This window comes from Alligator mississippiensis, chromosome 9 (assembly GCF_030867095.1).
Source record: "Alligator mississippiensis isolate rAllMis1 chromosome 9, rAllMis1, whole genome shotgun sequence".
NCBI classification, from domain to species: domain Eukaryota; kingdom Metazoa; phylum Chordata; order Crocodylia; family Alligatoridae; genus Alligator; species Alligator mississippiensis.
The window spans coordinates 5,878,722-5,904,511 of record NC_081832.1 but is presented as its reverse complement, the minus strand read 5'-3'; the positions used below and the strand labels follow the sequence as shown (position 1 = coordinate 5,904,511).

General features: G+C 47.4%; 1 protein-coding gene and 1 long non-coding RNA gene across 2 annotated transcripts; one reads left to right on the top strand and one right to left on the bottom strand.

Annotated features, from left to right (window-relative positions):
- The first annotated feature begins 6,855 nt into the window (after positions 1-6,855).
- LOC109282431 (uncharacterized) lies at positions 6,856-11,930 on the top strand. Its single transcript, XR_002089405.2, has 3 exons — positions 6,856-7,617; positions 10,759-10,854; positions 10,938-11,930. It is a non-coding gene; the product is annotated as an uncharacterized LOC109282431 (long non-coding RNA).
- A 3,877-nt stretch (positions 11,931-15,807) lies between these two features.
- HRH3 (histamine receptor H3) lies at positions 15,808-21,750 on the bottom strand. Its single transcript, XM_059713055.1, has 3 exons — positions 21,531-21,750; positions 20,590-20,756; positions 15,808-19,484 (listed from the first exon to the last, which is right to left on the bottom strand). The coding sequence occupies exons 1-3, from the start codon at positions 21,748-21,750 to the stop codon at positions 18,600-18,602; spliced, it is 1,272 nt and encodes a 423-aa protein (XP_059569038.1). The 3' UTR covers positions 15,808-18,599.
- Positions 21,751-25,790: the final 4,040 nt, after the last annotated feature.

Here is a 25,790-nt window from a genome sequence, read left to right as displayed (position 1 = left end):
GTATTTTCTTTTGCAAGTGCAGAGATGGAGAACTCAGATTTCTCATGCCGTGTCTGTTACAATGTGTTGGTTTTAATACACTGAAGTTGATTTTACACAATGCATTAAACATCAGCTTGTAGCATCTGCTGTGTTGAATTGACAACCGTGAAAAATGAATTTCTCTGTCCGCAGAGCAGGCAAGAGTAATGCAAGATTTTGCATGCCCTACCCACACACATTGTATTTGCTCATTCCTTCTCTCACCACCCTGATCTGCCTGTCTACAACCACGTGAAGTAATGCCACTTTGATGACGGCAGTCATTTTTGTGATGTGGACACCTGATGAGAGGACACTGAGGCCATCAGAACCTTTCATCTTAATGTTGCCGTAACCTTAGTGCAAGCAGAAATACGGTTGGATGAGAGGACTCAGATTTTGAAAACCATGTGCAAGTATTCGCACGCTTATGTAGGATCATAGGAATGTAGTATGGAAAGGACCTCACGAGGTTGTCCAGTCCAGCCCCCTGCTCAAGGCAGGTTAGACCTTTGCTAAACCATCCTAGCCAAGCATCTGTCTAACCTGCTCTTGGACATTTCCAGGTATGGAGACTTCACAATTTCTCTAGGTAGCCTGTTTCAAGTGCTTGACCACGCTCAGAGAAAGTTCTTCCTAATCTCCAACCTAAATTTTCTCTGCTGCAGCCTGAGGCCATTGCTCCTAGTCCTGCCCCGTGCAGCCGCAGAGAACAGGCTACCTCCATCCTCTCCGTGCTAATTTCTACGTACAGTTGCTGTGACTGCTTGCACAGATCGGTTGTTTATGAGATGGCCTGTTTGGTTTTGTGTAGATCAAGTGTGCAAAGCTATGCATGCGATCTTGAAAATGTTGGCACACTGTGTGTGCGTTTCCAAGATGGTTAATTCCCTGTTCTTTGTGATATTTTTAATATCACATCCTCTAAGTCGGAGAAGAGGTCTAGCCCGAATGAGAGCTATCTGAAGATCTTGGCGGAAATTGCTTTCACTTAGTACATTACCCCCTGTAATCTTGCTAGGCTTTAAAATAATAGCTTTATCAAGCTTTCCCTTTGAATGAATGAATGTAACAACGTCATAATTGACCTCACCTTTGAATGAATGTTTCCAGTTGTACAAATTGCCAGAGTGAATGGGGGGTGGGGGGGGGGAAACGATTGAAAACTGAAGGCTTGAAGGCTACTCCTATGCTGAGCCACTGTGACTCAACTAGGGGGGATAATAACAGGTTTCAGTGCTTACAGTGCATTCACCAATCAGACATTTCACAGCTGGGTCCACATTGTATCATCCTGAAGGCTATAGCATGTGTCTTTGCTCGGATAGAAAGTCACTCAGTATTTTTATTTATTGATTTTGTCTATTTAAACCAAGTGCCCGGAGCTTGTAGTACAAACCAGCTAATAGTCTGAGCGCATGGAGGAAAATGCAGAAAACAGAACTCGGGACTGAGGCTGGGGCAGCCCAATTGCCATCGGAGGAATTTATAGCAAAGACAAAAAGGTATAATCCTTGATTGGGATAGCTCCATTCCTGGGGTGAAACTGCTTACGCATCAGTGCGGCGGGCAGAGAGTAGGGCTGTGCGAGGCTTCGGACCATGCTTCAGATCCGGAGAAGCTTCAGGTGCTTTGGTGTCCGAAGCAGCATGTCTGGATCGAAACACTGACTTTGTTAGGATTTCTGAACCGCTTCGGAAAAGCTTTGGAGCTGCTTTGGAGATCCAGCCATAGGGTATAATGGGGAATCAATCAAATATCTATAACTTTGTTTTTTGTCTGATCTGGATGAAACCTGCAGGGGTGGTAGCCTTTGCTGAGCACATGAAGCCTGCCAAGTTTCAAGAAGATCAGTGCAGAGGTTTGGGGGGAACTGTACCTCAAGCTGCTGACAGGCAAAACTCGTGACATAGATGACCCTGTGTGTGTTAAGGCACAGTGGGCTGAAACCTGCAGGGATGGAGGCCCCTGCTCAGGCCATGAAGCCCGCCAAGTTTGAAGGAGATCGGTGCAGGGGGAGTCTGGCTTCTGGGGCCCTGCACCTCTGACTGCCGACAGGCAAAACTCGTGCCATGGGTCAGAGCGAAGCAGGAACCCGGCCCAGAGCCCCAGATTGGATCGCTGGCATCCAAAGCAGCTGGATCGAATAGCTGCCTACTCGCACAGGCCTAGCAGGGAGCTGGCAGGCCCTGGTAGCCTGATGTTGGCGAGAAGTCATGGCAGAGTGGTAGCACTGTCTGGTTCAGAGAAGCATGCCAGCTATGCCCCCTTATCAACATAGACCACATCATCACTGGACCATACAGTACAGATTGCAACACCCAGGGGTCATTCTCCTGCTCCTCTACCAGTGTCAAATATGCCATCGCCTGCTTGCAGTGCCCCTCTGCTCTCTATATTGGGCGGGCCGAGTGATCCCTGCTTAAACATCTGGCTGACGTGGATCCTTCCTTGCCTTTTGTAGACCAAAGCGGTATGCTGGCTGGCCAGCAGCCTAGGACAGCGTGCTGTTCTCCAGTTAATAGTCCTCTTGTTGCTAAACTGTTGGTGACCAATTCTCCCTCTCAGGTCAGTACAAGTCTCATCCTATGTCAGTTAAGACATGGGGTGTGCCGAAGAGGTCAATTCTGCTGGACTTGATGAAGCAATGGGTATCTGATGCCATATACAGATCTCCGGGATGCGACGTGCAGCATCATATCTAATTATCTGATGGCATAAGAAGGCTGTGGATGCAACCTGATCTGCTGCATACTGTTGAACAAGAAAGCAGGAATTCAAATGTGCAACTTCCTCTGGATTCAAATCTGGCCTGTTCTGTTCCTGCTTGTTCCTGGCACCTGTTTAGAACAATGGGCTTCAGTCGGAGGGATCAAAGCAGAGAGAGATTCGACTGTTTTCAACACTAAATAAGGTTCTGGAGCAGGAGTGAATAAGCATAAGCAATGCAGGTGTAACTCTCAGAAACAGTGGCCTTTTCCCTTGATTAAATAGAAGCATGTACTGCTAAACCTTTGTCACCTTGCATGATTAAGCACAGCAGATACGATGCTCCAAAACATACTAAGCACTTCCCATGCAAATAGGGAACACCAGGCCCTTTTCTAAACAGCTTGTTTGTATAATGAGATGTAAAAAGATGGATTCATTTAGTAAAGATCTGAACAATGGAACCTTTTGGACCGTATTGGGCTGGGTGAAATAGCTTTATGCCAATATATGTCTCAGCTTCAAGATGCCACATATCAACATCTTTCTTTCTTGCTGTCCATTTTTTATGTCCTGCCCCCCACCAAGATTTGTTTAACTGAGCTTGGTGGGTTCAGAGGATGCACACGCTGGAGGTGTGCAACTCGGTGGTTTATGAATTGGATGGCAGGTGGATGAAAACAGGGAGCACAGAAAGGATGGCTATGCACCAGGGTTATTTGAGATGAATGGTAAAATTGGAAATGCAGAGCAAAAGCAAGTGATTTATGCTTGTTGGCATGATCTTATAAAGACCATTTTTCTTTTCCTGTGAAAAACAAAATATCATTTTGAGGTAGACTTTTTATTGGTTATAATCATATCTCCAGGTCTTTGGTTCCAGGCATACGTAGCTCATGGAGACCTGGAGATAGACAAGTGAAAATGGAGACCGTTCCACTGTTTATCAAACATTATTCATCAGCAACTAAATTTTTCATCGCCCTCAAGAAATAACTGTGTTGTATCCATTAGATAATGTAAACTTGACCCATGTATTACTACATGTCCCATATGTCCTTCAAAGAACATTGCTTCTTTTGCGTCTTCCCTGCTGCTGTTGCCAACGATAGCTAGCATTCATGAATGTCCGCATTATGTTAAATGTAGGAGTAATAATGCTTACTTTAAAGGGATGTTGTAAAGCTTAAGTCATGAATGCCTCTAGGCACATTAAAATACTCGGATGCCAGACGGTATCTGTGTGTAAATTATAGTGATGGATGATTTGGCCAGTACATTGCCACTTGAGCTGCCTTCATGATGCACTTCACTTTTGAGTTTCTTTATTCAGATGCCAAGGATTATTACAAGCTAAGTGCCCATGTTTCGGACACACAAGTTATATCTGGCAGGACACAAGTACTCCATCGCCATTATTTTCAAGTTGGGAGAGTGCTTGCCATTCATCTTCACATTATGTGCAATTCTTCTCTTCCTCCCCTTTTCCTTATTGGAACGAGAGTTGTCCAAGCAGCGCTTATTAGCATCTAACTGCGCTCATCTACTGGGTTCATTTTTTGGCTTCGTGTAAATTAAATACCAGTTTGGTTTTCTGCGTATTCCTCAGGGTCTGTATTCTTTGCTTCTTGGCTCGCTTCTTTAAAGTTACATCACAAAGAGCTGCAGCAAAGCATTCACCCGTGTATGTGGGTGCGAGTGCAGTTGAGAACGAAGGACTGGCAGTGCAGGTAAGGTCTCTAACTCTGGTCCAGCGGGTCACACAATGTCACCATGGCAGAACAAAGAAGTGAACTGAGCACAAAATGTCTTTGACCTTTGTAGCAGTATATGGCAACCCTGTCACATATGGCACCCTTCATGGTTTAGCTGTTGCTTAACATCAAATTCTGCGCATAAGGCGCCACGTTACGTATGCCAAGAGCTTTTTAACTGTGTTAAAGCACCGCATCGTCACTAGTAAGAAGTCTGACTAGCAGCTAGTTCTGGAAATATTGAAACCTTCCTTCATGACACTCGTATCCAATCATGGTGTTAACTTATTGCTACTGTAGACATACCCAACAACATGTGGGCAAGCATACAAGCAAAAATCAGTATTTTAGAAATCGCAACTATCAGCTTTTTCCTGGTTTTAGCTCAAAGACGATGGGTTCAGTTGTATTTGGGGAGATTTTCATTTAGATCTTGACATTTGCCTCCACAGTGGCTAATTACCTTTGGGATGAACTTAACTGCTTTGCAAGGACACGTGAAACCCTACCCCGCTGCCGCGGCATGTGCATGCACTAATCAGCCACTGATGGAAGTGTGGCTATTTACTGTCTGAATCTAGATGAATCAATCTTCCATTAAATGTGGAAAATGCTTATGGGGAAAAAATATTTGCATGAAGCAATGTAATTGCTAAAACACTAGTTGTCAAGAAGACAGCTGTGATATTACAGATGAAGTATCCATATTTTGATTATCTTATTCATGAAATCATACTGTTTTGTGACTATTCATTTCCTGTTGTTTCCTTGTATTATAAATCAGAGTCTGGCTGGCTAGTTTTCTTTGTCCAGATAGGCCACACATTTATCACATTTAAAACATAACCTTATAAAATGTCACTATTAAATTGACATTTTCTTGGGCTAACTTTTTAAAGATGGATTTATTTCACCCCACCTAACCCCCACAGTCTAGCCAAAAAAAAAAAAGTCTCATGCACACTATAAACAAGTGACTGTCAACCAGGGTGGTAGGGCACCCCAGGGTGCCATGAGATCTTTTGAGAGGTGCTGTGAATTGGGAGGAGATAAGCAGGTGCAAAGAAATAAAGACAGACTCAAGTTCCTCCCTGCTTAGCTGCTGCTCTCCTCTCACTGTCCAGCTCCCCTGCAAGAAGGTAAGCACTGTAATCAATGGATTAATTTTTTAAATGAGGTGCTGCCCAATTCACACGAGTTAAGGAGGATGCCTTGAGTTAAACAAGGACTGCCTTGAGTCTAAAAAGGTTGAGAACCACTGCTTTAAACCAAAAAAGAAAAGCACTGCTACTTGGGCTCTACCCAGAAAGAGATGTGTTTATCTGCATTAATAAGATGCTGTCCTGGAGCCCTGTTCACATCGGGCCTGAATGCTTGCTCCCCTGGTATCTTTGGCCTGTCTGCAATACTCACATGGCCACGCTGACCACAGGAGGTCCTCGTATTGTTTTTATATAGTTATAAGGTCTTGGTCTTTTAATTGCAATCTAATATTATAGACCTGACAGAATTTCTCAGTTTCTAATTTAAATTTACCACTGTAATAAAAATCCCTATTATCAGTTTTACACACTCCTATTTTACTACAGCTTCACAATACCTCTAGGAGGTAGGGGGCTGCGCTTAGTCCCGTTGTACCGATAAAGAGCTGAGGCATAGGCAGAGATATAAAGACTCAGATCCACAAATGAACTTTCTCCAGGCATATAAATAAATACCTCTCGAGCCGAGTCTTGCATTAGCTAGAGTTCATTCAGGAATCAGGAGACAGAGCAGAGATACAGCCTGGAATTTGAGTTTAACCCCCTGACCACATCACTCATTTCTTCAAGTGCTTCACACACCTCCGCTACAGAGAATAGCAGTGGGCTTGCATGTTGCATGGAAGTTATGATGTCTCCTGCCCAAGCAGCTCCTACTTCTTTACCTGGCCCGCACCTGCCTCTAGCACCTGGCGGGAAAGGATGAGAAACCTGCCCAAAGTGACATTCATAGCATATATTTGACATATTAGGCTCAACAGTCATATCTGCAGTTCATACCATGAGTTTCATGAATCATCCAATAAAGGGAGCAGAAATTACTTTAATTAATTAAGCAGCCCAGCTTGATAAATGATTTGCAGAATTTACAACTGAATGCACAATTTGAAATTTGCTTTTGGTGACTATTCAAGCCCCCTTCCCCAAATTAGCTTCCTGCCACCTCCCATTTATACTAGTAAAGCATGAGTGCTTGTTTGTTCGTGGGAAGTTAGCTGAGGAAAGGTCACAAAAGCAGCTGTGTCAAATTCAATTTGGAGTTGGAATCAATTTAGAAAAGATTTCCCATTCTTCTCTTGTCTCTAGTCCGTTATCAGCGTCTCTTTCTGACACTTCAGCGGTTCCTATCGTCACACAAACGCCTCTTCATGCATGTTGCCCTAGGGTTGCTTGGACTTGCTCAAGTTCACATTTTAGGTAACGGCAACAGCTGGGTGCTTATCATTAATCAATTATTTACAGTTGTGGACAATAAGGCAAGGGGCTGAAACAACTTACCCAATGACACATAGCAGGGGAGGAGGAGAAGGTGGAAGTTCAGATTAGACGGTTTGGTCATGAAGTTCTCTCCTGGCTTCAAGCTGCTGATGTTATGAGTTCTTCGCTCCCAGCCACGTGTTTGCTGCTTTACTCTAGACCATCTCTGATGAGAAGATGAAATAGGGAAGCAACAATCATAAAATCAGTTCCCTAGAAGAGGGAACTCAACAGCCCAAATCCTTCTCGCAGGACTATCCAGGAACCTCAGGTTCAGATGTCTGCGGAGGCGACTCAGATCCTCATACTAAATACACGAGTGCTATGCGGTGCATCGTGCCTGGGACCTTTCCCACAAGATCATGAGAAGGGCGGTGTTTGCTGATTTTGCGTTGCTGTCAGCTGTCTTAGCATCTGCCTCCTTAGCAAGATTCCTCCTCTTTGCTGCACGCTGCAATTTGGAGCGGTGATGGCACATGCTTGGCTTCCAGCCTCTTTCCGCTTTAGGAACGGCTGTGTCAGTAGCCCTCTACCTGCGTAGCCCCATGGAGAGCGCGGATCCTCCAGGATGGGAGGTGTTGTATAAATATCCGATGGCCTTGTTAATAACTAAGGTAATTCCTGGACTTGTATAAAATATCTTGAGTAATGGCTTAATTTTTGGTTGCCAGAAAGTTTTAATTTTGATTTCATGACCCAGTGGTATACATGCTATTATTTGACCCTAGTATATTTAAAACATTGTTACATCAAATACATTAAATAGCACTTTAGCCTCAACGGTCTATTGAATTTGTGCTCCGTAGTGTGTAAATTATGTCTTTAATAGAGAGTAATGACTCTGCTTTGTCAATCCACCAGCCATTCATGAGCGCTGCGGGGTACAGTCAACCTAATGCTCAGGGAATTACCCATGCAACTTGCATTATTGTTTACTGAACAATACATGGGCTCTAATATCGACGCTGTGCGAGTGCTACTGCTTAACTCTTCATGGTTCAAGTGTTTGCCAGAACAGTCGCCGTTTCCTTAGCCAGAGATCTTGCTGTTTGTGCAGCGCTCTGGGTCTGAATAGAACTGAATTAAAACAAATTTCCCTTTGTTTCACTGGGGTTTGTGTTATCACAGCCTTAGACACTGCACTTCAAAACCTGTCCAAAGCTTGTGAAAATGTAAAGGAGATGTGGGCAGGCAAAATGCTCTAGTCAAAAAAAAAAAATTAAAAAAAGTCCCTCAGCTGGTCATGCAAAGGGCCGTTGCACGGATTTAATGGGTGCCTCTGCAGCATAGATATGTAAGCACTTCCCGCAGTTGTCTGCCAACATGCCCCTTTGATCTGTGGGATTATACATTATTACAGGCATGCTCTGGACCTGCTCAGCGTGTATCTCACCGACGTGGTCTAGTGAGTGCAAAGCCCCTCCGTGTATTTGTGGGGTCTGCAGATGAAACCTTTCCCCCTAGTAGTCTTTGCACTGCAGAAGACTTCTAACCCATAATGAGGAGCAGCTGGTATTGGAGTGATTCAGCTTCTGTTCCTGCGGCTGCTGGGTTACTGTGTAATCTCGGGCAGGTACCTTTTGGTGTCCTTTTCCCATGCAGCACGGCGATAATTGTCATCACCTTTATGAAGTGGTTCTTTGAGATGCTTGTGTTATCTGCCTGCAAAGGTTGAGTAACTTTAGATGACCGCTTTCTAGAGGTGATCTTCTCTCAATGCCACAGCCTGAAGTGCTGCTTCACTCACTTTATTAGCTGAAGCAGCAATTAAAAAAAAAAAAAAAAAAAAGCACATTAGTCCTATTCCTCCCCCACAAATGCACACAGCCAAACCCATAATATTTACTCGTAAATTAGATTAAAATATTAATCCCCTGTTGGGCTCTGACTCTGCAAGTGGCTTGTTTAATTTCAGAGCAAAAAGGCATCATTTGTAAATGATGGAGAACAAGAATTCATAAAAGAATTGCTCATAGTCCTTCAATTTTGGCAATAAAAAATGGGGCCGATTTAATAGATTTAAATTCTGTTTTCTGCTACAAATCCAAGTGCATTTCAGACAGATTTAAGGCATCTACTCTCAATCCATGTATGACTCCTGCTCAAGTGCATTACAGTTTGCCTTAAACAGAGCTCGCGAAGGCTACAGCTGCAATGAAGTGATATTTTAGGTTTGCACCGAACCTTTCATCAGTCTTGGCATACAAGAGTGACTAAGCCCTGTGCTAAAATGCAGCTGCCTCTGCGAAGGAGCACTGCATAACACTGTGGAGGAAAGAAGGCATTCAAGCCAAGGGCAAGCTAGTACAAAAATGCAATGCGATCTTTATTGTCTGAAAGCTTGAGAGAAGGGATGGTTTTGTGGGGAAGTTTCTAAATTGGGAATCGGGAGAGTTGTGACCCTTCTCCCAACCCTTTGTCACCCGGCAGGCTTGTAAGAGGATAAATGGCTACTTCCCTGCCTCCGTTCCCCAACTGGTCCTTCTTAACCACTCCTTCCCTATTCAAGTGGTGAGAGCTTTCTTCCTCTTGCTAAGAGTATGTGCAGTGCCTGGCTGTTGCCCGATGAACCCAAGTCCAGATCTCTAGAAATACTACCTGGAAGCAGTGATAGTGATGGTGTGTAGCATCCCCGGGAGAAGCCCGGTGACATGGGAAGCGCAGGCAGAGCGAGGGCTGTGTTTGGGGTCACAGTCGGGCTTGCCAGCTTCATCAGCCTAGGAAATAACAACAGTCGAGCGTCCTTCCGTGCACGTTCTGCACTGCAAAATGAGCGTTCATTTACGAGCTAGGAAGGAAACCATTAGCATTCTGGCAAATCAAAATGTAATCACATCTTCCTGATTTCAAAGACCGTCCCTCTTGACAAGTCTCATTAATTATCCCAGACAGGTGTTTTTCAACAAAAGCTCCTTCTCTTGCTGCTCTCTCTTCTCCAGCCTCCCGCTTGAGCTAATGAAGCCTCAATGATGCACTTGGAACAATGGAGCAATTTATGTAACCACAGGTTAGAAGAGAGCAGAGAAGGAATCGCGGGCACTGCAGAGAGGCTGTGGGGGCAAGGATCTTCTCTCTGCAAACAGAGATGGCTCATTATCAGTGATTAAGGAGGAAGTCTTCCAGAGAAAGAAAGTGGCTGTGCTTAAAAAAGTTCTTTGATAGCTTATTAATATGCAGATGCTGCTCTAGGAGAGGACTAGGGACCTCGCCGTTGTGGCTTTTTACATCCGCCGGCTACTGGACAGTCCGTTTCTCGTCCGAGAAGGGTCTGGCCCTTCCTCCCTCCCCGTGTGGTCTTGGAGCCTGGCTCTACGGACAGTTCATGGCCACACAAACACCTACATTTACTACCAGTTGGGCACTTCTCCGCGGAAAGTGTGGTTGCTGTAGCTTGCTATGTGCTTGCCTATGGAAGCCAAATGCTTACTCGGTCTCAGTATTGCTTTCTGCATGCTTTTTGAAAGCCAGGCTCTCTGTGCCTCGGTTTCTCCTTAAACACAATGGAGACAGGAGTGGAGAGTAGTGAGCATTTTAGCTGCCAGGCGCAGAATGCTTTGATGTGAAGGATGCACTGAAACTCTCCTTTCATCCTCTTCTTCTCAGTACAGCTAGAATGACAGTAGGACTAGGGACTGCGGGATTTAAAAACTATTGGCCTGAGCAAGAGTTGAGGCTTAGTACTGATGTGCACCTGTTCAAGCGATTGATAGGCTTCTCTAACTAAGCTAAAAGTCCTGATGATTTTCTTCCCACAGAGCACGTGCAGTATACCGCGAGGATTCCCTGGTTCCTGCAGCTTGGTCAAATTGAGATCGAGCGATATCTTCTAACCACTAAAAAACAGCGTAACTGTAAGTAGCCTTTGGAAATGTTTGCATTAGTCATCATTCACTTTGAAGGAAACTTCAAACGCAATTTATAACATTTTCGGCAGATATCCCAGAGCTCGAGGCTGACCTCAGATAGAGGTGTGAAGAGCTCTTCTTGCCTTTCTTCTGCAGCGCTGGAGCTCTCACTGCAGGAAGCAATGTAAGCATATTCCCTGAAAAGCCTGTCAACGGATAAGAACATTTTTCAACTGCGCTTCCAAAGTTCAGTCAGAAGTGACCTCCCAAACCCCAGGATGCTGTTAGAAAAGGAGTTTTTCTTAACAGACAAAAGCTAAGGGGGGTTTTCTAGCCCAAAGCAAAAAGTACTGGTTTTCAACAAGAACTCTTGATAAGCAGTCTAGTGCCTTCACTTCCTCAGATGTACGCAGCTATGGGTAGCTCAAAGCTATAAGGAACAATTACAAAACACTTAATAACGAGGAATCACAGACCCAGCTCTCAGCTGAGTTGATTTAGACCCTTCTGCTTCCAGGCAGACGATATTAATTCCTTGTTTACTGTGAGTTCCTTTCCAACAAATCCTTAAGGCCCCAGTGCTCTATCATTATTTTCTACAAGAGAAGGATTTGCCCCATATGGTAACCAAAATTTACTCTTGCTGATGTTGTATAGAGAGCTCTTGGGCCCTTAGTTCTGGCCCAGATGTGGCCAGGTGATTTTTAACCCGACATGGGACTCTTTCCCAAATGTTTTGAGCCGAAGGCAATAGGTACGTTTTGTTTTTTTTCAAAGGGGGGAGACAGTGTTGAAGGAATACTCAACAGCTACAAAACCGAGCACCATTTACGTGCTCAGATGGATGGCTATATAATACATTAGGCATGCCCGATGCATTGATGTTAATGTTGTGTCTTCTACTCATCTTTAAGAATATATGTAGCCTTGTATTTTCCATGCTTTGTTTTGGGACGTATTTAGTTGTCATGCTCTAAATGTTTGATTGTAAATTCCAGAAGGAAGAACAAGAAGTTATTTTTAACCCAGCTGTTAAAAATTTGTGAGGATTTTCTTTGTTGAGCTGAAGTTCCAGTTCCTCGAGCATTCGGGCACATAAACAATGCGTGGTGGTGGGGGGGGGGGGGGGGGGGCACATGCCCCCTCCCCAGATTTCTGTTCTGACGACGCAGTACAGGACTACAGCCCGGCCGCGGTGGCACGATTTCTGCGCTGATGGCGGGGCGTTGGGCTGCAGCCCAGCAGCAGCGGAGGTGGTGGCAGCGGCACGGAGTTGTGCCCTCCCCATTGTCCGCACTTGCATCTCGTCTATGCTTAGGCATGTGCTTGAAGTGTTCAACTTAAAGGCTTGCTTCCTTGCTTTGAAGAGGGGTGGACTTACAATCTGTTTAGAGCTTACTGATAACCACTGCCAGAAAATATGCGATAGGCCCAGCACCAAATGTCCCATGCTATAACATAGTTGGGCTGAAGCTGAAACCTGGATACATCTGCTCTTTCTAGGAATTTGATCTCTTTCTTCAATAATAGCAGTAAAAGGTCCTGAACCAGTGCTCCAGACTTTGGAGCATTCAAAATCTAAACACGGCTCCATAAGAAAAAGATCTTGGTTTTTTTGATGGATGAACCAGAAACCTGGATGAGAACATAACAGATTTCAGGATGCTCAGCATCCAAGATTCAAACCTTGAGACTTGATCTCACATCCAATAAAACCTGGGGACGAGTATTCAATCCAGAGGCTTCTCTTTGGTATGTGGCTTTTGCTTTTAACCTTTCAACTTTTCTTATGAATAAGTACAGTATGGCTGTATTAAATGATAACATTCACGTTTGTCTTACACATCTGTGCGTGCAGCCAGTGAGTCTCCTGTTTGGATCAGATGCAGGTTGCAATCCAGATTCTAGCCTCCAGATCTTGTCAATCCCTGAAAGCGAAGTGCCACTCTCCTGCTTCCCCGTGGGATGAGCCATGTTGCTAATCCTGCAGTTTTGTTCATGACTCCCATGAGGATGGGGGTGTTCCTTAGGACCCCAGCTTCCAGACTCATGTCAGCGTGCAAGAACCTCCACTCCCACTTCAAAGAAATAGGTGTTCCTAGCTCCTGGGGCTGCAGGGAAGGATGTGCAAAAGCCACAGTGAAAAGGAAACAAACCTATTAGTTTTTTGATCTTGCAATTTTTTTTTTAACAACTCGGTTGGCAACATTGGATGTAAGCAAGGCAGTGGGCTTCTGGTTGATAGGTGTCCTTCATTAGCCAGTTGCCTAACTCATAAGGGAATATGAATAGCCCAGTTTCTTTGATAAAAGGAGACCAGGACTATATATTTAAAAAAAAAAAAGCCTCAAAGATACTATTTTGGCTTATTGCATAGCTTGTCATGTGCAGCCATGAGCTGCACCAGAAAGAATATTTCTGATATTCAGGAGCTTAATGCTTTTTTATTGATTCAGTATAGGCTCAATGAACTGACCCTCCTGGACGGGGGAGTTTGCACAAGGCAGAAACACTGAAGTAGCCCTGGGCTAGTTTCTGTTAAGCCTAGGGTCTTGCCTAATAATAATGTAATGTGTTTCAGGGATGTTCATTGGAGCCGTGTTGGTCTATGGACATGGGTAGACAAGGTTATTTGGGTAAATGTGACATGTTTTATTAGACCACCTGAGTAGTTGGAAAAGTTGTTCTTTGCAAGCTTGCAGGAACAGGTGCCTTCTTCAGGCACAGGGAGAGTCTGCTGGTGCATGTCTTCTCTCGAGGGCTGACTAGAAGCTTAAGCCAATATGTAAAATGCAGGACATTAATGTGAATGTGTTTGTGAATATGTTTCATACATTTGGGGAGATGGATGGAGGAGAATGGGAAATCTCTAATCTTTTTAGTTGATTATGTCTAACAAAAGTCCCGTCAGCAGCTCCTTGCTCAGGCGAAGATCCTATTACATAAGGGCTGAAGGCGCAGGGGAGAGGCTTTACAGGAGGGAAAAGCAGCATGCATTGCATTAGTGATCTGGGAGGCTGTTCTATATTTACTTACTTTGCTTCCCCCCCGCTGTGTTTCTATTATTGCTATCTTGTGCATCGAATTTGCAAGAGATTTGACTATTGACCACAACCAGACCAGACTTGTTTAGGTTTTAGCCATCATTTGTCCTGGCTTTCCTCTCTGTTCAAGAGCCGACAGGTAAAACACCTATGCCAATAACAAGCTTCCTCAGTCTGTTTCTTCCCCCAGCCCATCCCTGCACGTAGAAATGGCTGATAATCTGTGTGTCTGTGCACACCCTGACATGCTGTGGGATGCAGTTGTGCTAGATTTTCTTCACTACCAACTTGGGTGCTGGTTTTGACTTAGATGTCATGGGCAAAGGCTATTTGTTGGGAAGTGGCTGGACCCAGCTTTCAAAAATAGCATCGGGCAGAGTTTAGATGCACAAAATGTGCCTCTGCAGAGCGAGGTGGGGTGTAAGGGGCAGAAATCAGGTCATTAGGTATCTGTTTTATAAGTGCAAGAAAATGCCCTTTTATTTTTGGGAGGCATGGACATACAAGAGCAGCGGATGCTACTTTAGGAGTCTGTCCAAGAGAAAATGTGAACCTTTGAATGAGTTGGGGTCATCTGATGTAGGCCATATGCATTCTGCTCTGTAAGCAGTCAGCAGTATTTTAATTCACTTGGCTGGATAGTTTAGCCTGCCCAGAAAGCTCAGGCATCCAAACTCCAGTGTGGGGCTGAGGGTTTTGTGACCCAAGGTGCTTTATTGTAGTTTTTAGCCTCTCCTGTAGGTTTGACCCTGGCCCTTGTGGTGAGGACCCGGACTGACCTCCCTTTCAGCATCCTCATATTCTGCATCAGGAGAAGCATGATTCAAAAGAGCATTCGCAGTAGTACAGCATGCACTTCTGCTGTCATTTTTGCGATAAGGCTTCCACGCTGGGGACCCTTGGATGTCTCTAAGGGCTGCCTGCAGCCCGGCCTTGTAACTACCACTTCCATCTCTGTCCTGCTGGAGACAAGGGGATCCATCAGGCCTTGAGCTTTGGCAGCCAAATGCAGGTAGTGACCCAACAGCAGTGTCCCCTCCTGGGTTTTTTTTCCTCTCCCTTTGTGGATCCTAGTTCTACCTTCCCTCGAGGCAATTTCTTTTTACTGGGAGGATGGTTTGGATGTTATGTGATTTCCTCCTTATGTTCTGCCTGCTGCATCAGGATGTCTCTTATGAATATATGCTGGCTGCTCAGGTTTCGTCCTCTCTGAAATCCCCAGAGACATTCTTGTGATCGTTCACTGCTTCCCATGCCCAAGAAACACCAGGGTGCAATGCCAAGTGTATTCATTGTTAGCAGGAGGGGCAGGATAAAAGGGACAAACCATGCTGATCAGGGATCGCTTGGCTTTAGGCTAAGTCAGGGAAGTCCAGACGTGGCAGTCCTGATACTTTACTTTTCAGGTTCAACCCAAAGAAAAACCAAATACTTTCTTGGGGTTGAGGAATGGGAAGTCAGCCTGTTGACTGAAGACACAGAATAACAAAACGTGCCACTTTTCCTCCCTTTTGCAATCGCACAGATGCTCGTTGTGTTTCTAAACTATCATCATGGTCAGACTAAATGATCTAATGGGGCCTTCCAGCCTGAAGCTCTAGGAAGACGGCCACCTTTACTTTGCATTTATACTCCCTTCCTTTTGTAAGGAGAACAATTTTGGATCACAAGGGCAGTGAGCAGAAATATAATCTTTTTCAGATCAAAATTATATGAATGGTGTAAAAGAGCTGGACTTGAGAAGAATTGTATTGTTCACTCACTCGGTACACGAGGTGCTCTCCAAGCATGGCTAATCTATGGCAGAAAAAATCTAGCCGTTTCATAAACTGGTTTTCACTCGAGATGTGTGGACTTCATGGGTTCGTGTGCCCTGTACTTTTCAGACATCTTTTCTATAAAGCACTTGGCAAACTTCATATAAAAATACTTTTTATTAAGCTTTCCACAGGTTGGCAGCAGACAAGGAAGGAACAAGTTGACTTGACAGTACGCAAAACAGCAGGTCTTAGTATATACCTTGTGTCAAAGGATATATATCTTAACCAGCATGTAATAATTACCAAACTGAGCCTGTTACAAGATCCGGACACTGCACACACAAGCCAGGACAAAAATTTGACTTTAGATGACAATATTGATTTAACCAACATATGTTACTGGAATGAGTATATTATTTCTTTTATTCCTAGCAAAGGCCAAGAAACACAGTCATGTTGACAGCAGCGACGTGTACTTGGGAATCACAAAGTCATAGGGTGCTTTAGGGCTACCTGACAGCGCATGGACCTCTTATTTGCAGATGTAATTTCAGACTCATGACCTCCAGTTCCTTTATACTGTCCTGCTAAATCTGAGCTTTTGCCATGGTAACTAATTATTATGTCTTTATGTTACACTAGCATCTTGAGAACCCTGCTGAAATCAGAAGGTAATACGCACTCTCAGCCAGAAACCTTCCCCGCCCCAGAGGAGGGTACAGTCTAAAAAAGCACGAATTGTCAAAGCGTTGGATGGGAAGCAGAGACAAAGTGTTGTGCCAAAGAGCCCAGGTCTCTCAGACCTATTGCCCTGCTCCCTGGGCCACTAAACCTCAGTGTTGCAATTGGACACGTGTGTTATCTGACCCAAGGCCATCAGTCGTTTGGGCAGGAGGGGACAGCGCTTCCTGGGGCTTACTAAATGGGATCTTGCAGACCAGGCTTGTGCCAGTGACTGCTGCTGTATCACTCATTTCCCCAAAACATATAGAAAATCTTAGAGAAGAGGCTTAAACTACTCACTGGGCCACACTTAGCAGTGTCGCACCAGCAGGGCTGAGAGTGTGAAGAAGTTAATATCTGACGCACGCTGTAGCTGAATCCCATTACAGAGGTAATTTCCAGATCTCACTACTCTGATGCAAGTTCCAGCATCCCACAGGGACCAACAATCTTGCTGTATTTCTTATGCAGCTATGTTTGGAAGGATACTTGTGATAGTACTTGTAAATCCACTTGGTACTTTACAAGCACAGTCAAAGAGCACGTAGTCTGAACAAGGAAAGACGGACAAACCCAAGGTGAGAGACGGGGCAGCACATCAGAAGAGGGGGTGAGTACAGGTGGGTACAGGGAGCAAAAGAGAGGAAAGCTGTTTGAAAGAGGTGAGATTTTTATGTAGAGCAGCTGATGGAGGGGAGGCTCTCCAGGCCTAGAGGGTGGCGTGCTTAATCAGGTAGTGGAAGATGGCAAAATTTAATTGCAGTTTTAGCAAGAATCAAAAGGACTAATAGGGAAACAGTGAGTTGATGCTCGAATGTGGGTGTTGCAGTGAGCAGCCCTCAGAGAGCCAGAGGCTTTAAGAAGCTTACTAAGAGGCTTGCAAGTTTTCAGGTATCTGCTTCAGAGCACTCTGAGGAGCTTTACAGCCTTGAAGATCATGGGCTTCGCAGGCCTGGCCGATCACTTGGGAAATGACAGACGGCCCAGTACAGAAGCAGCTCCAGGAGCTCTTATGTGGCAGCACGAAGCCGCGCCTGCTTCCCCCAGCCTCGTGCAATGGGCAAAAGCCACGTGGAACATTATGGGAGGGGGAGAAGGGCCTAAGGAGACCAGGACCAGGACTATCCCTCCCTCCCCACTCCAGTGAGCACCTGGTCAGGTGCAGACAGGGCCCAGAGGTGGTGCACACGGGAAGCCTGGAGATCTGCTGATTTGGGAAGCAGAGCTGTCCAACTGGTAGCCCACGGGCTGCATGTGGCCTGCGAGGAGTTAACAAGCAGCCCCTGGGCTTCCACCCTGCTGCCTCCGCCTCTATCGCTCTGACTGGCGTGTGGTTCCCGCTAGCACGGACCACGGGGCACGCGGCCCCGGCTGCTGATGGTTGGACAGCCCTGAATTACAGCGCTCAGCTTCTAACGCAGGCCCTTGTACAAGCGGTGAAAACCCCTCCTCCAATACAACAAAACCTTTGAAAAAGGCTTCAAGCTTCTGCTCACAGGTATGTAACATGGGCATCCATGGCATCTCCTGACCAGAGGGGTTTATCTGCTCTAATAACAGGAAATCACAGTTACAGACACACACGGATAGCTTATGACAGCCAGCTGGTGCACCCTGGTCCCTGCTTTTCATGCTGCTCGGTATTCTCTCCTTATCTTCCCTTATCTGATGCTTAGGTTATTAGCTCTCTGGGATAGACAACTGTCCATTGTTGTGTACAGCGCAGTAGCAGAGTCTTGGGCTACGACTCTCGTCTTAGACACTACTGCAGCACCAATAGTTTGTAATGAATAAGCTTGGTTTTCCACCCCCCCCGCCCCTCAAGGAAATGTTTGAGACATTTGCTCGATCTTGCCCACGTGCACCTGCAAGTGGGGAACCTTGCATTCCCAAGCAATATCTAGCTTGCCAATGGCTAAGCTATGTATTCATTAAAGGGGGTTAGATGAGACTGACATCGGGCTTTTCTTTTTTTCAATAAATGGCATCCCCCCTTTGGCACGAGCGATCTTTTGTACACATAGGTGGTAAAGGATGTAGTTAAGTGGCACTGCATTAAGTGAACCCCGCCCGTCTCCCCATTTTTGTCCCCATCAATAGCACATAAGAAGCTAATACTAAATATGCTGCTACCTGCTCCCTGCAAGAGCGACCGCTCTGCTCTTCCAGCATCCCAAATTGCAGCAAACTCACCCACGGGAGCGACTGAATTGGGAGAATCAACTCACTTCCAGCAGTGCTGGAGGGAGTTGTGCGGTTGGATCTTGAGCTTCTTGGGGCACAGGAGTTTGATGAATGCTCTTCTGAAGCTGTAGTGGCAGAGGGGGTAGAGCACGGGGTTGACGGCAGAATTGATCCACAGGAGCCAGAAGGAGGCCTCGTACCAGTAGTCAGGGATGCAGTGGCCATGGCAAGCAGCTCGGATGATCATGAGGAGGGTGTATGGTGCCCAGCAAATCCCAAAAATGCCTACAAGAACCGCTAGGGATTTTGCCACTTTCTTGTCCCTGGAGAGCCTGAACCGCTGCGTGATGCCCTGGGAGACCATCCGCATCCGTTTCTCTAAAGACAGCGTAGAGGCTGAGTATTTACAGTTCTTTTTGTTGCAGGTCTTTGGCTTCCCAGGGCTCTTTGAGCCCGCGTTCAGTGCATCATTGGGGCTCGGACTGGCCTCAGCAGCTGCTTGTGGCATGTCGCATTTTGGAAGGTCTGGGGATTCGGCTGGCTCCTTCTGCTCCCACTTGCAGCATTTCAAAGACAGCTTTGCTTCTGGGCTCGTTTCCATCCCTTCTGTGAAGGACTGGCTGTGCACTTCATGAAAGATATCCAGGCGCATTTTGGTGCGTCTCTGAATGTTCATGTAGATGCTCAAATTGAAAAACATGACGCTGATGAAGGGGGTGAAGAACTCCAGGGTGGAGGCTGTCATGAGGAAATACCAGTTGTAGAAAAACTCAGCATAGCATTCCCCATCAGGGATGTTGCTCTGGCCTGTGATGTATTCCCAGCTGATAATTGCAGGTCCGTAAAGCAGGAAGGCTAACACCCACACCATCACCATCTTCAGCACTGCTTGCTTCGTATTGCCTTGCTGGGCTCGGTATGTGACCTGGGGAGTGGAAATCTTTTCTTAGACGTGACCAAAAATACCAACTGGTTTAGGCTGCTTGACAGACAAACTGCAGCGTTTCTGGCAAAGTTGCTAGGCAATATCACAGCAGTGTAACAAATCTTTGCCCTGTAGGCAATGGGCACAATTGCTAGATATTTCACATGCTCCCACGGTAAGAAATGAGACCCCTGGTTTTCAGCTCCAAAAATACACCTGGCTCATGACCTGACTTTACACCATCAGGAATGGAGTCAGTACATTTCAGGTAAAAAGCCACCCCTTAGGTCAATGAATCTGAATAGTATAGCTCAGCCCACTCTCAGCAACTAGTGGGGGGGGGTTGCCCCCATTTTACAGATGGGTAAACTGAGGCCCAGACCTATTAAGGCTGTACAAGCAAGCCGTTGTCAGGGCTGGAAGTGAAACTCGGGGAGCATCAGGGCCCCAGCTGATGCATTTTGCCCTGCTGAGCCTCACATCCAGATGTCCCCGAACTCAGTAGGAGTTTGGCTCTGAATCCCTGCGGCTGAACTTGACAACTTGGGCCGTGTTTGCAGAGATTTCATATCACGCTTGGAGCCAGGCAGAACAGCCTTCAATCTCCTGCTTTGCTGACCAGCTCATGCAAGGTGTTGAGCATCCTTCCCTGGTACCGAAGTAACCTGGTATTGCTTGCAGGCGCTAGCCTTGAACTCCTCTGCACTCATGAGCAAGCTCCCCTAGCTGTCTACTGGAGCGCCTATTGTGATCAGTTTGTTCTCCTGGAAATAATAAGCATGGGGAGTTAATAAAAGGCCTGCTTACTTCACTCGGAGAGACTGGCTGTCACTCAAACACCTTCTTTCCCTGTCAGCTGATGAGGGACAACCTGCATAATGGAGTTTGAACCTCAAACCATTTGATTGTGTCAAACAACAATCATAATCTGAAGCCAAGGTGCTCCACTGCATTGCATATTTTCCAAGAATTGTTTGCTGCTGTCACCGGGCGAAACAAGTCATAATTTCCGGGGATCCAAAAGGCTGTTAATTAGTGTGCAGGCATGCAGAGAGGAAAGGGAGGGGAGGGGGATCCTGCCATCCTTTGCCATGTCGGTACTCACCGCTCTTGTCACGGAGAGGAATCTGTCATAGCTAATCAGGACGATGTTGAAGACTGAGGAGGTGCAGAGCAGATAATCAATGACTAGCCAGAGCTTGCAGAAGGTTTTCCCAAAGGTCCACCTCCCCGTCAGCACGTAGGGCACATAGAAGGGGATGCAGAAGGCACCTGCGGGGAGAGCGGGGCAGGGATGTTGAAACCAGGCAGCTCTGGGCACCTGCCCCTGGCTTGTGACCCAGCTGCGAAGGTGCCAGCCTGTTGCCGAGGGGCTGCAAACAGACACTACACCAACGAACGGGAGCGTAAGGACAGGCAGACCCCAGCTCCAGCTGGTCCAGTCTCACGGCCGTTAAAGGGGCAGAAAACAGAGTCGTTTCTTGGGCAGGGCTGAGCTCCTTTCAGCCATGGGGCTGGATGGGACCTCCACAGGTCCCACGTAGTCCATCCCCTGCCTCACGCAGCATCAGCCCCTCCAAACCCTCCAGGATGAACCCCTCCAAACCCTCCAGCATCAAACCCTCCCAGGATCAAACCTTCCTGCATCAAACCCTCCAGCATCAACCCCTCCAAACCCTCCAGGATCAAATCCTTCACCATCAACCCCTCCAGACCCTCCAGGATCAAACCCTCCAGGATGAGCCCCTCCAAACCCTCCAGCATCAAATCCTCCCAGGATCAACCCCTCCTGCATCAGCCCCTCCAAACCCTCCAGGATCAAACCCTCCAGGTTCAAACCCTCCTGCATCAACCCTTCCAAACCCTCCAGGATCAAATCCTTCACCATCAACCCCTCCAGACCCTCCAGGTTGAAACCCTCCAGGATGCGCCCCTCCAGCCCCCTCCCCTGCAGGACGCTGCCGGCAGCCGCCGCGCGCGATCCCGGGGTGGCGGCGCGGTGCGGTGCGGCGCGGGGCGGCGCGGGGCGGCGGCGCGGTGCTTTACCCACGCAGAGGTCGGAGATGGCCAGGTTGAGGAGGAAGCAGTTGTTCTGCGAGCGCAGGCTGGAGTCGGCGGCGAAGGCGAGCAGCACCAGCGCGTTGCCCAGCACGGTGGCCGCGACCAGCAGCGCCATCAGCGCGCCCAGCGCCGCCGTCCCCGCCGCGCCGAACCGGCCGCCCCCCTCCGCCGGCCCCGACGCGTTGTCCGGGGCGCCGCCGTCCATGCCGCCCCGCGCCGCCCGCACCGCCTGCCCGCACCGCCCGCCTGCCTCCCCCCCGGGCGGGGCACGGCCACGGGCTGCCGCCTCGCCTCGCCTCGCCTCGCCTCGCCCCGCGCCGCCCCGCTCACGCGGGCTGGAGCCGGGGGCGGCGGGTCCTCGAGGGCCGGGGCAGCGGCGGCGCCTCGCACAGCTCCGCGCTTCCTGCTCCAGGCATGAGGGGCGGGCGGGCGGCGGCAGAGCTGTGGCTCGATGGTCCTGGACGGAGCCGAGAGGCCAGGGCTGCGCAGGGCGGGCTGTTGGACAGCGGCGTGCTGGGATGAAGGACGAGCTTTCGAGTGCGAGGCGATCTTCCTGAAGGCTTGCACGCCTCCCCGGGTCTCCTGCACTCCTCCTCAGTCTCTTGCACTCCTCCTCGGTGTCTTGCACTCCTCCTCGGGTCTCATATAATCTTCCTCCAGTTTCTTACACTCTTCCCTGGGTCTCTTGCACTCTTCTTTAGATCTCATACACTCTTCCTCATGTCTCTTACACTCTTCCCCGGGTCTCTCACACTCCCCTGGTCTCTTGCACTCTTCCCCAGGTCTGTTACACTCTCCCTCGGGTCTCTTGCACTCCTCCTCGGGTCTCTTGCACTCTTCTCCAGGTCTCATATAATCTTCCTCCAGTTTCTTACACTCTTCCCTGGGTCTCTTACACTCTTCTTTAGTTCTCATACACTCTTTCTGATGTCTCTTGCACTCTTTCCCAGGTGTCTTACACTCCTCCTCAGGTCTCCTACACTCTTCCCCATGTCTCTTACACTCTTCCCTGCATCTCTTATAACCCTCCTCCGGTCTCTTGCACTCTTTCCCATGTCTTTTACATGCTTCCCCAGGTCTCTTACACTTTTACATTGGGAGAAAGTGACAACTAACTTTCTCCCAATGACACCCTTGGTCCAATCTACAATATCACCCTAAGCCATCCTTGCCTGTCCCATCATTTCTGGACTCTCCCGCCTACAACATCACTCAGCCACGATCTGATGTTCCTGTGACTTCCTTCCCTGGTGCCTGCCTCATGCTTTTAAGCAGGAGCCCCGGGTACATTTTTAAACCGAATGCTGTACTACTGAGGAGACAAGGTTCAAGAAAGTCATCCACCCTGGCCATCTTCAAAAATCATCTTGATGCCCACCTTGCTGGGGTCGTCTGAAACCAGCGGTCTTCCCTGCCCAAGTGCAGGGGGCTGGACCCGATGATCTGTAAGGTGCCTTCCAGCCCCGAACATCTATGAAACTGTAGTGGCAAGGGGTCACACACGGATCCTACACCATTTCGAATGTCATATGGCCACACTGAGGGATAGCATGAGAGTCGTCTGTGTGCTGGCTGCTTTCCCACCGTTTCCAAAACTGAGCGTGCAGCTTTCTTGGATTTGGATTGTTCCCCCAACCCCGTCCAGATCATTATTGAAATCCCCATCGTTCCCCCCCCCAGTGCCACTTTTCACTTTATAATAAGGACAAGAGGTATGCTCAAGGCTCATTTTATGGGACAGCCTCATCTTGGAGAATGACCAGCACTTTCAAGCCCATTTGCACAGGGTCTGATCTACCTCCAGCCTTTTCCTGAAACACTCTAGCGATGCATCATCCAGCACTTCCCTGGACACCGCGTCCCGCTGTCCTAGCACACGTGTGACAAGTGCGGGTCCTGCTCTTGTAACCCAGCACGTTGTCACGTGGGGATGTGGCAGAGTTGCCCACGTGACCGTGTCAGCAGACACTGATGCTGCTGGAAAGGGCTAAGAAGCTTCTCTTGACTCCCTAGATCATTACTGTCCAGGTAATGGGGGTGGCAGGATCTCTCTGAGAAGAGTGCATGGAGGGCGAATTCAGGTTCTTTGAGTGAATCTGATACCTTTTATTAAATAATTAAACTTAAATAGTTGGAAGAAAAGGGTTTTTTTAACTATTTAAGTGGAGGGTGAACAGGGTTTGAAGGACGCTCGGACTCTTGGGGGGTCTGTGGCGGCAGCAGGAAGCAAGAAGGAGCCACCACCGCTGCCGGAGCTGCTTGGAAAGGCATGGGGCAGGCCAGGGGCTCTTGTCTCTTATGGGAGGGCTCACCCCCCCCCGGGCCCCCCTGTATTTCAAACCCTGAGGACGGAAGCTGAGCAGGTTTGTAGGTGAAGCCCTTGGTTCAGATAAGCCCAAGGAGACGCCTCTAGTGATCTTGCTGACCTCTGTCCCACCCAGGGCTTAATGATGAATTGAACTCTATCATTGTTGAAACGACCTGCACGCTGAGACTGGAGCTCCTGTGACGTGCCATGTTGGGGTTTACATTACTTTATTGTTCCCTTAGTCATGCAACCAACTCCAGGGTGAGGGGGTAAGCATGGAGTCCTTATGGACTGTGTCTAAAGGGCAGCACGGCCAAGGCACCGCACCTTCAACATTCATCCTTGTTCAATGCCGGTTTCTTCCTGGGCTCTTCAGTGCTGGGGGAAGCTCAACCCTGTCACTTCAATGGCACGATGCACCCAGGATGGCAAAGCCCAGGAGCAGACGGGTTCTGCGTGAAGTCATTCCATAGTCCCGACAGAGGATGTCACTGTGTGCTTGTTGCCACAACAGCCGTGGAAGAGCAACCAAAGAAACAAGACTCATGAAAACAGAAAACGCCGGTACATAAGATGAAATCTTGCTAAATGAAGTTATGGGAGGGCAGCAGATAGAGGTGGCTGCTTTTGTGCATTTTGTAGGCTTCAGACAAGTTCATGCGTCACTACGGGGATGCTATGAAGACGACGAGATTTAACAATCAGGCTGATTGAGTGCCGTGTGCGCCACTAGATATGTTGTTATATTTAGAACGGTTGAAAACCTTTGCAGTTCTGCATGTCAACTTGGCAGTAATGTGAGCAGGTATTCAGATTCCTGGCAATATTTGTTCCCACGTGATGGAGGGGGGAGGATTTTTAATGATCTGTTTAAAGAGCAAACAGGCTAGCCTCATTCTGCTGCTATCTGTTGGGTTGTGTTAGCTGTTTGCAAATAGTCAGGCAATAGCTAGGTACTCATTAAAATGTTTACAAACTCCAAATTATTCTCTGTCTGCAAATGCGCTATTAGTTGCTCTCTGTTTGTTACACCTCACTCGTTATCTTCTGCTCAGAAAGTTTTCATCATTCAATCAGGAAGCAGGCATCATAATAGGTGACTAATTTAAGATGGTTGCAAATGATTTGCAAAAAGCAATATGGACTCAGTTCTCAGTGAGTGCTGTTATTTCCGAAGAAGTCTCTCTCCAGCATTTGATAGAGAACAGTTACTATAGCAGAGGAGACAGACTATCAGCCATTGTAGTCAACTATTTTTGTTGGCAGCGACCTCTAGCTCCTTTTCCAGACGCAGGTAAATAAATATGCCAGTGTGCCTGAGATCACTATGAAGCATTTTTGCAGTGGGGGGGAAATTCCTTCTAGATGAAGCCCTGAAGCATGAGAGGTTAATATAACTTCCAGCTTTTTGATCTGCCTGCCTGTCCCATGGAGCTGCATATTATGTTGGGTGAGATTAACTGAGCAGAAAGCTTACCCAAGGCTTGGCACATAATTCAAGTGCCACTTCAGGGCCTAAGTGTACAAGTTAAGCCTCAAGTATGTACAAGGACCAAAGTCACACTTAGTTGTACATAGAGCCCTCCTTGTTCAGGCCTTCTGCCTGGTGGTGTAGTTCACCCGTTGGTATTTAACTCCTTTAAATATACTTTCCAAAATGGATTAGAAAAGACTTTGCACTCTTGAAAATTCTTGTGGGAGCGACTTCCACAGGTTCAATATACAGTTGCTTCCTTCTTCATGCATGCTTGCTACCTGGCCAGATGGACCTGAGCTGTAATTTGGATGTGAGCTCCCTCGAGCCCAGTTCTCTTTTATTCTGAGTCCTCTGTACTTTGCCAACACAATCTAAAGGGGCCGTAGGATAAACCCAAGTCTTCCTCCCTGCCCGAACCCATGTATCCCAGGTTTCAGGGAAGTTTAGCTGGGATATGAGC

What these genes read in the sequence shown, in the direction of transcription:
- HRH3 (XM_059713055.1), bottom strand. Translation starts at nt 21,750, where the DNA reads ATGGACGGCGGCGCCCCGGACAACGCGTCGGGGCCGGCGGAGGGGGGC. An exon ending in CATCTCCGACCTCTGCGTGG is followed by an intron (nt 20,757 to 21,530) that starts GTAAAGCACCGC and finishes CTCTCCCCGCAG; the next exon opens with GTGCCTTCTGCATCCCCTTC. An exon ending in TCCTCTCCGTGACAAGAGCG is followed by an intron (nt 19,485 to 20,589) that starts GTGAGTACCGAC and finishes TCCACTCCCCAG; the next exon opens with GTCACATACCGAGCCCAGCA.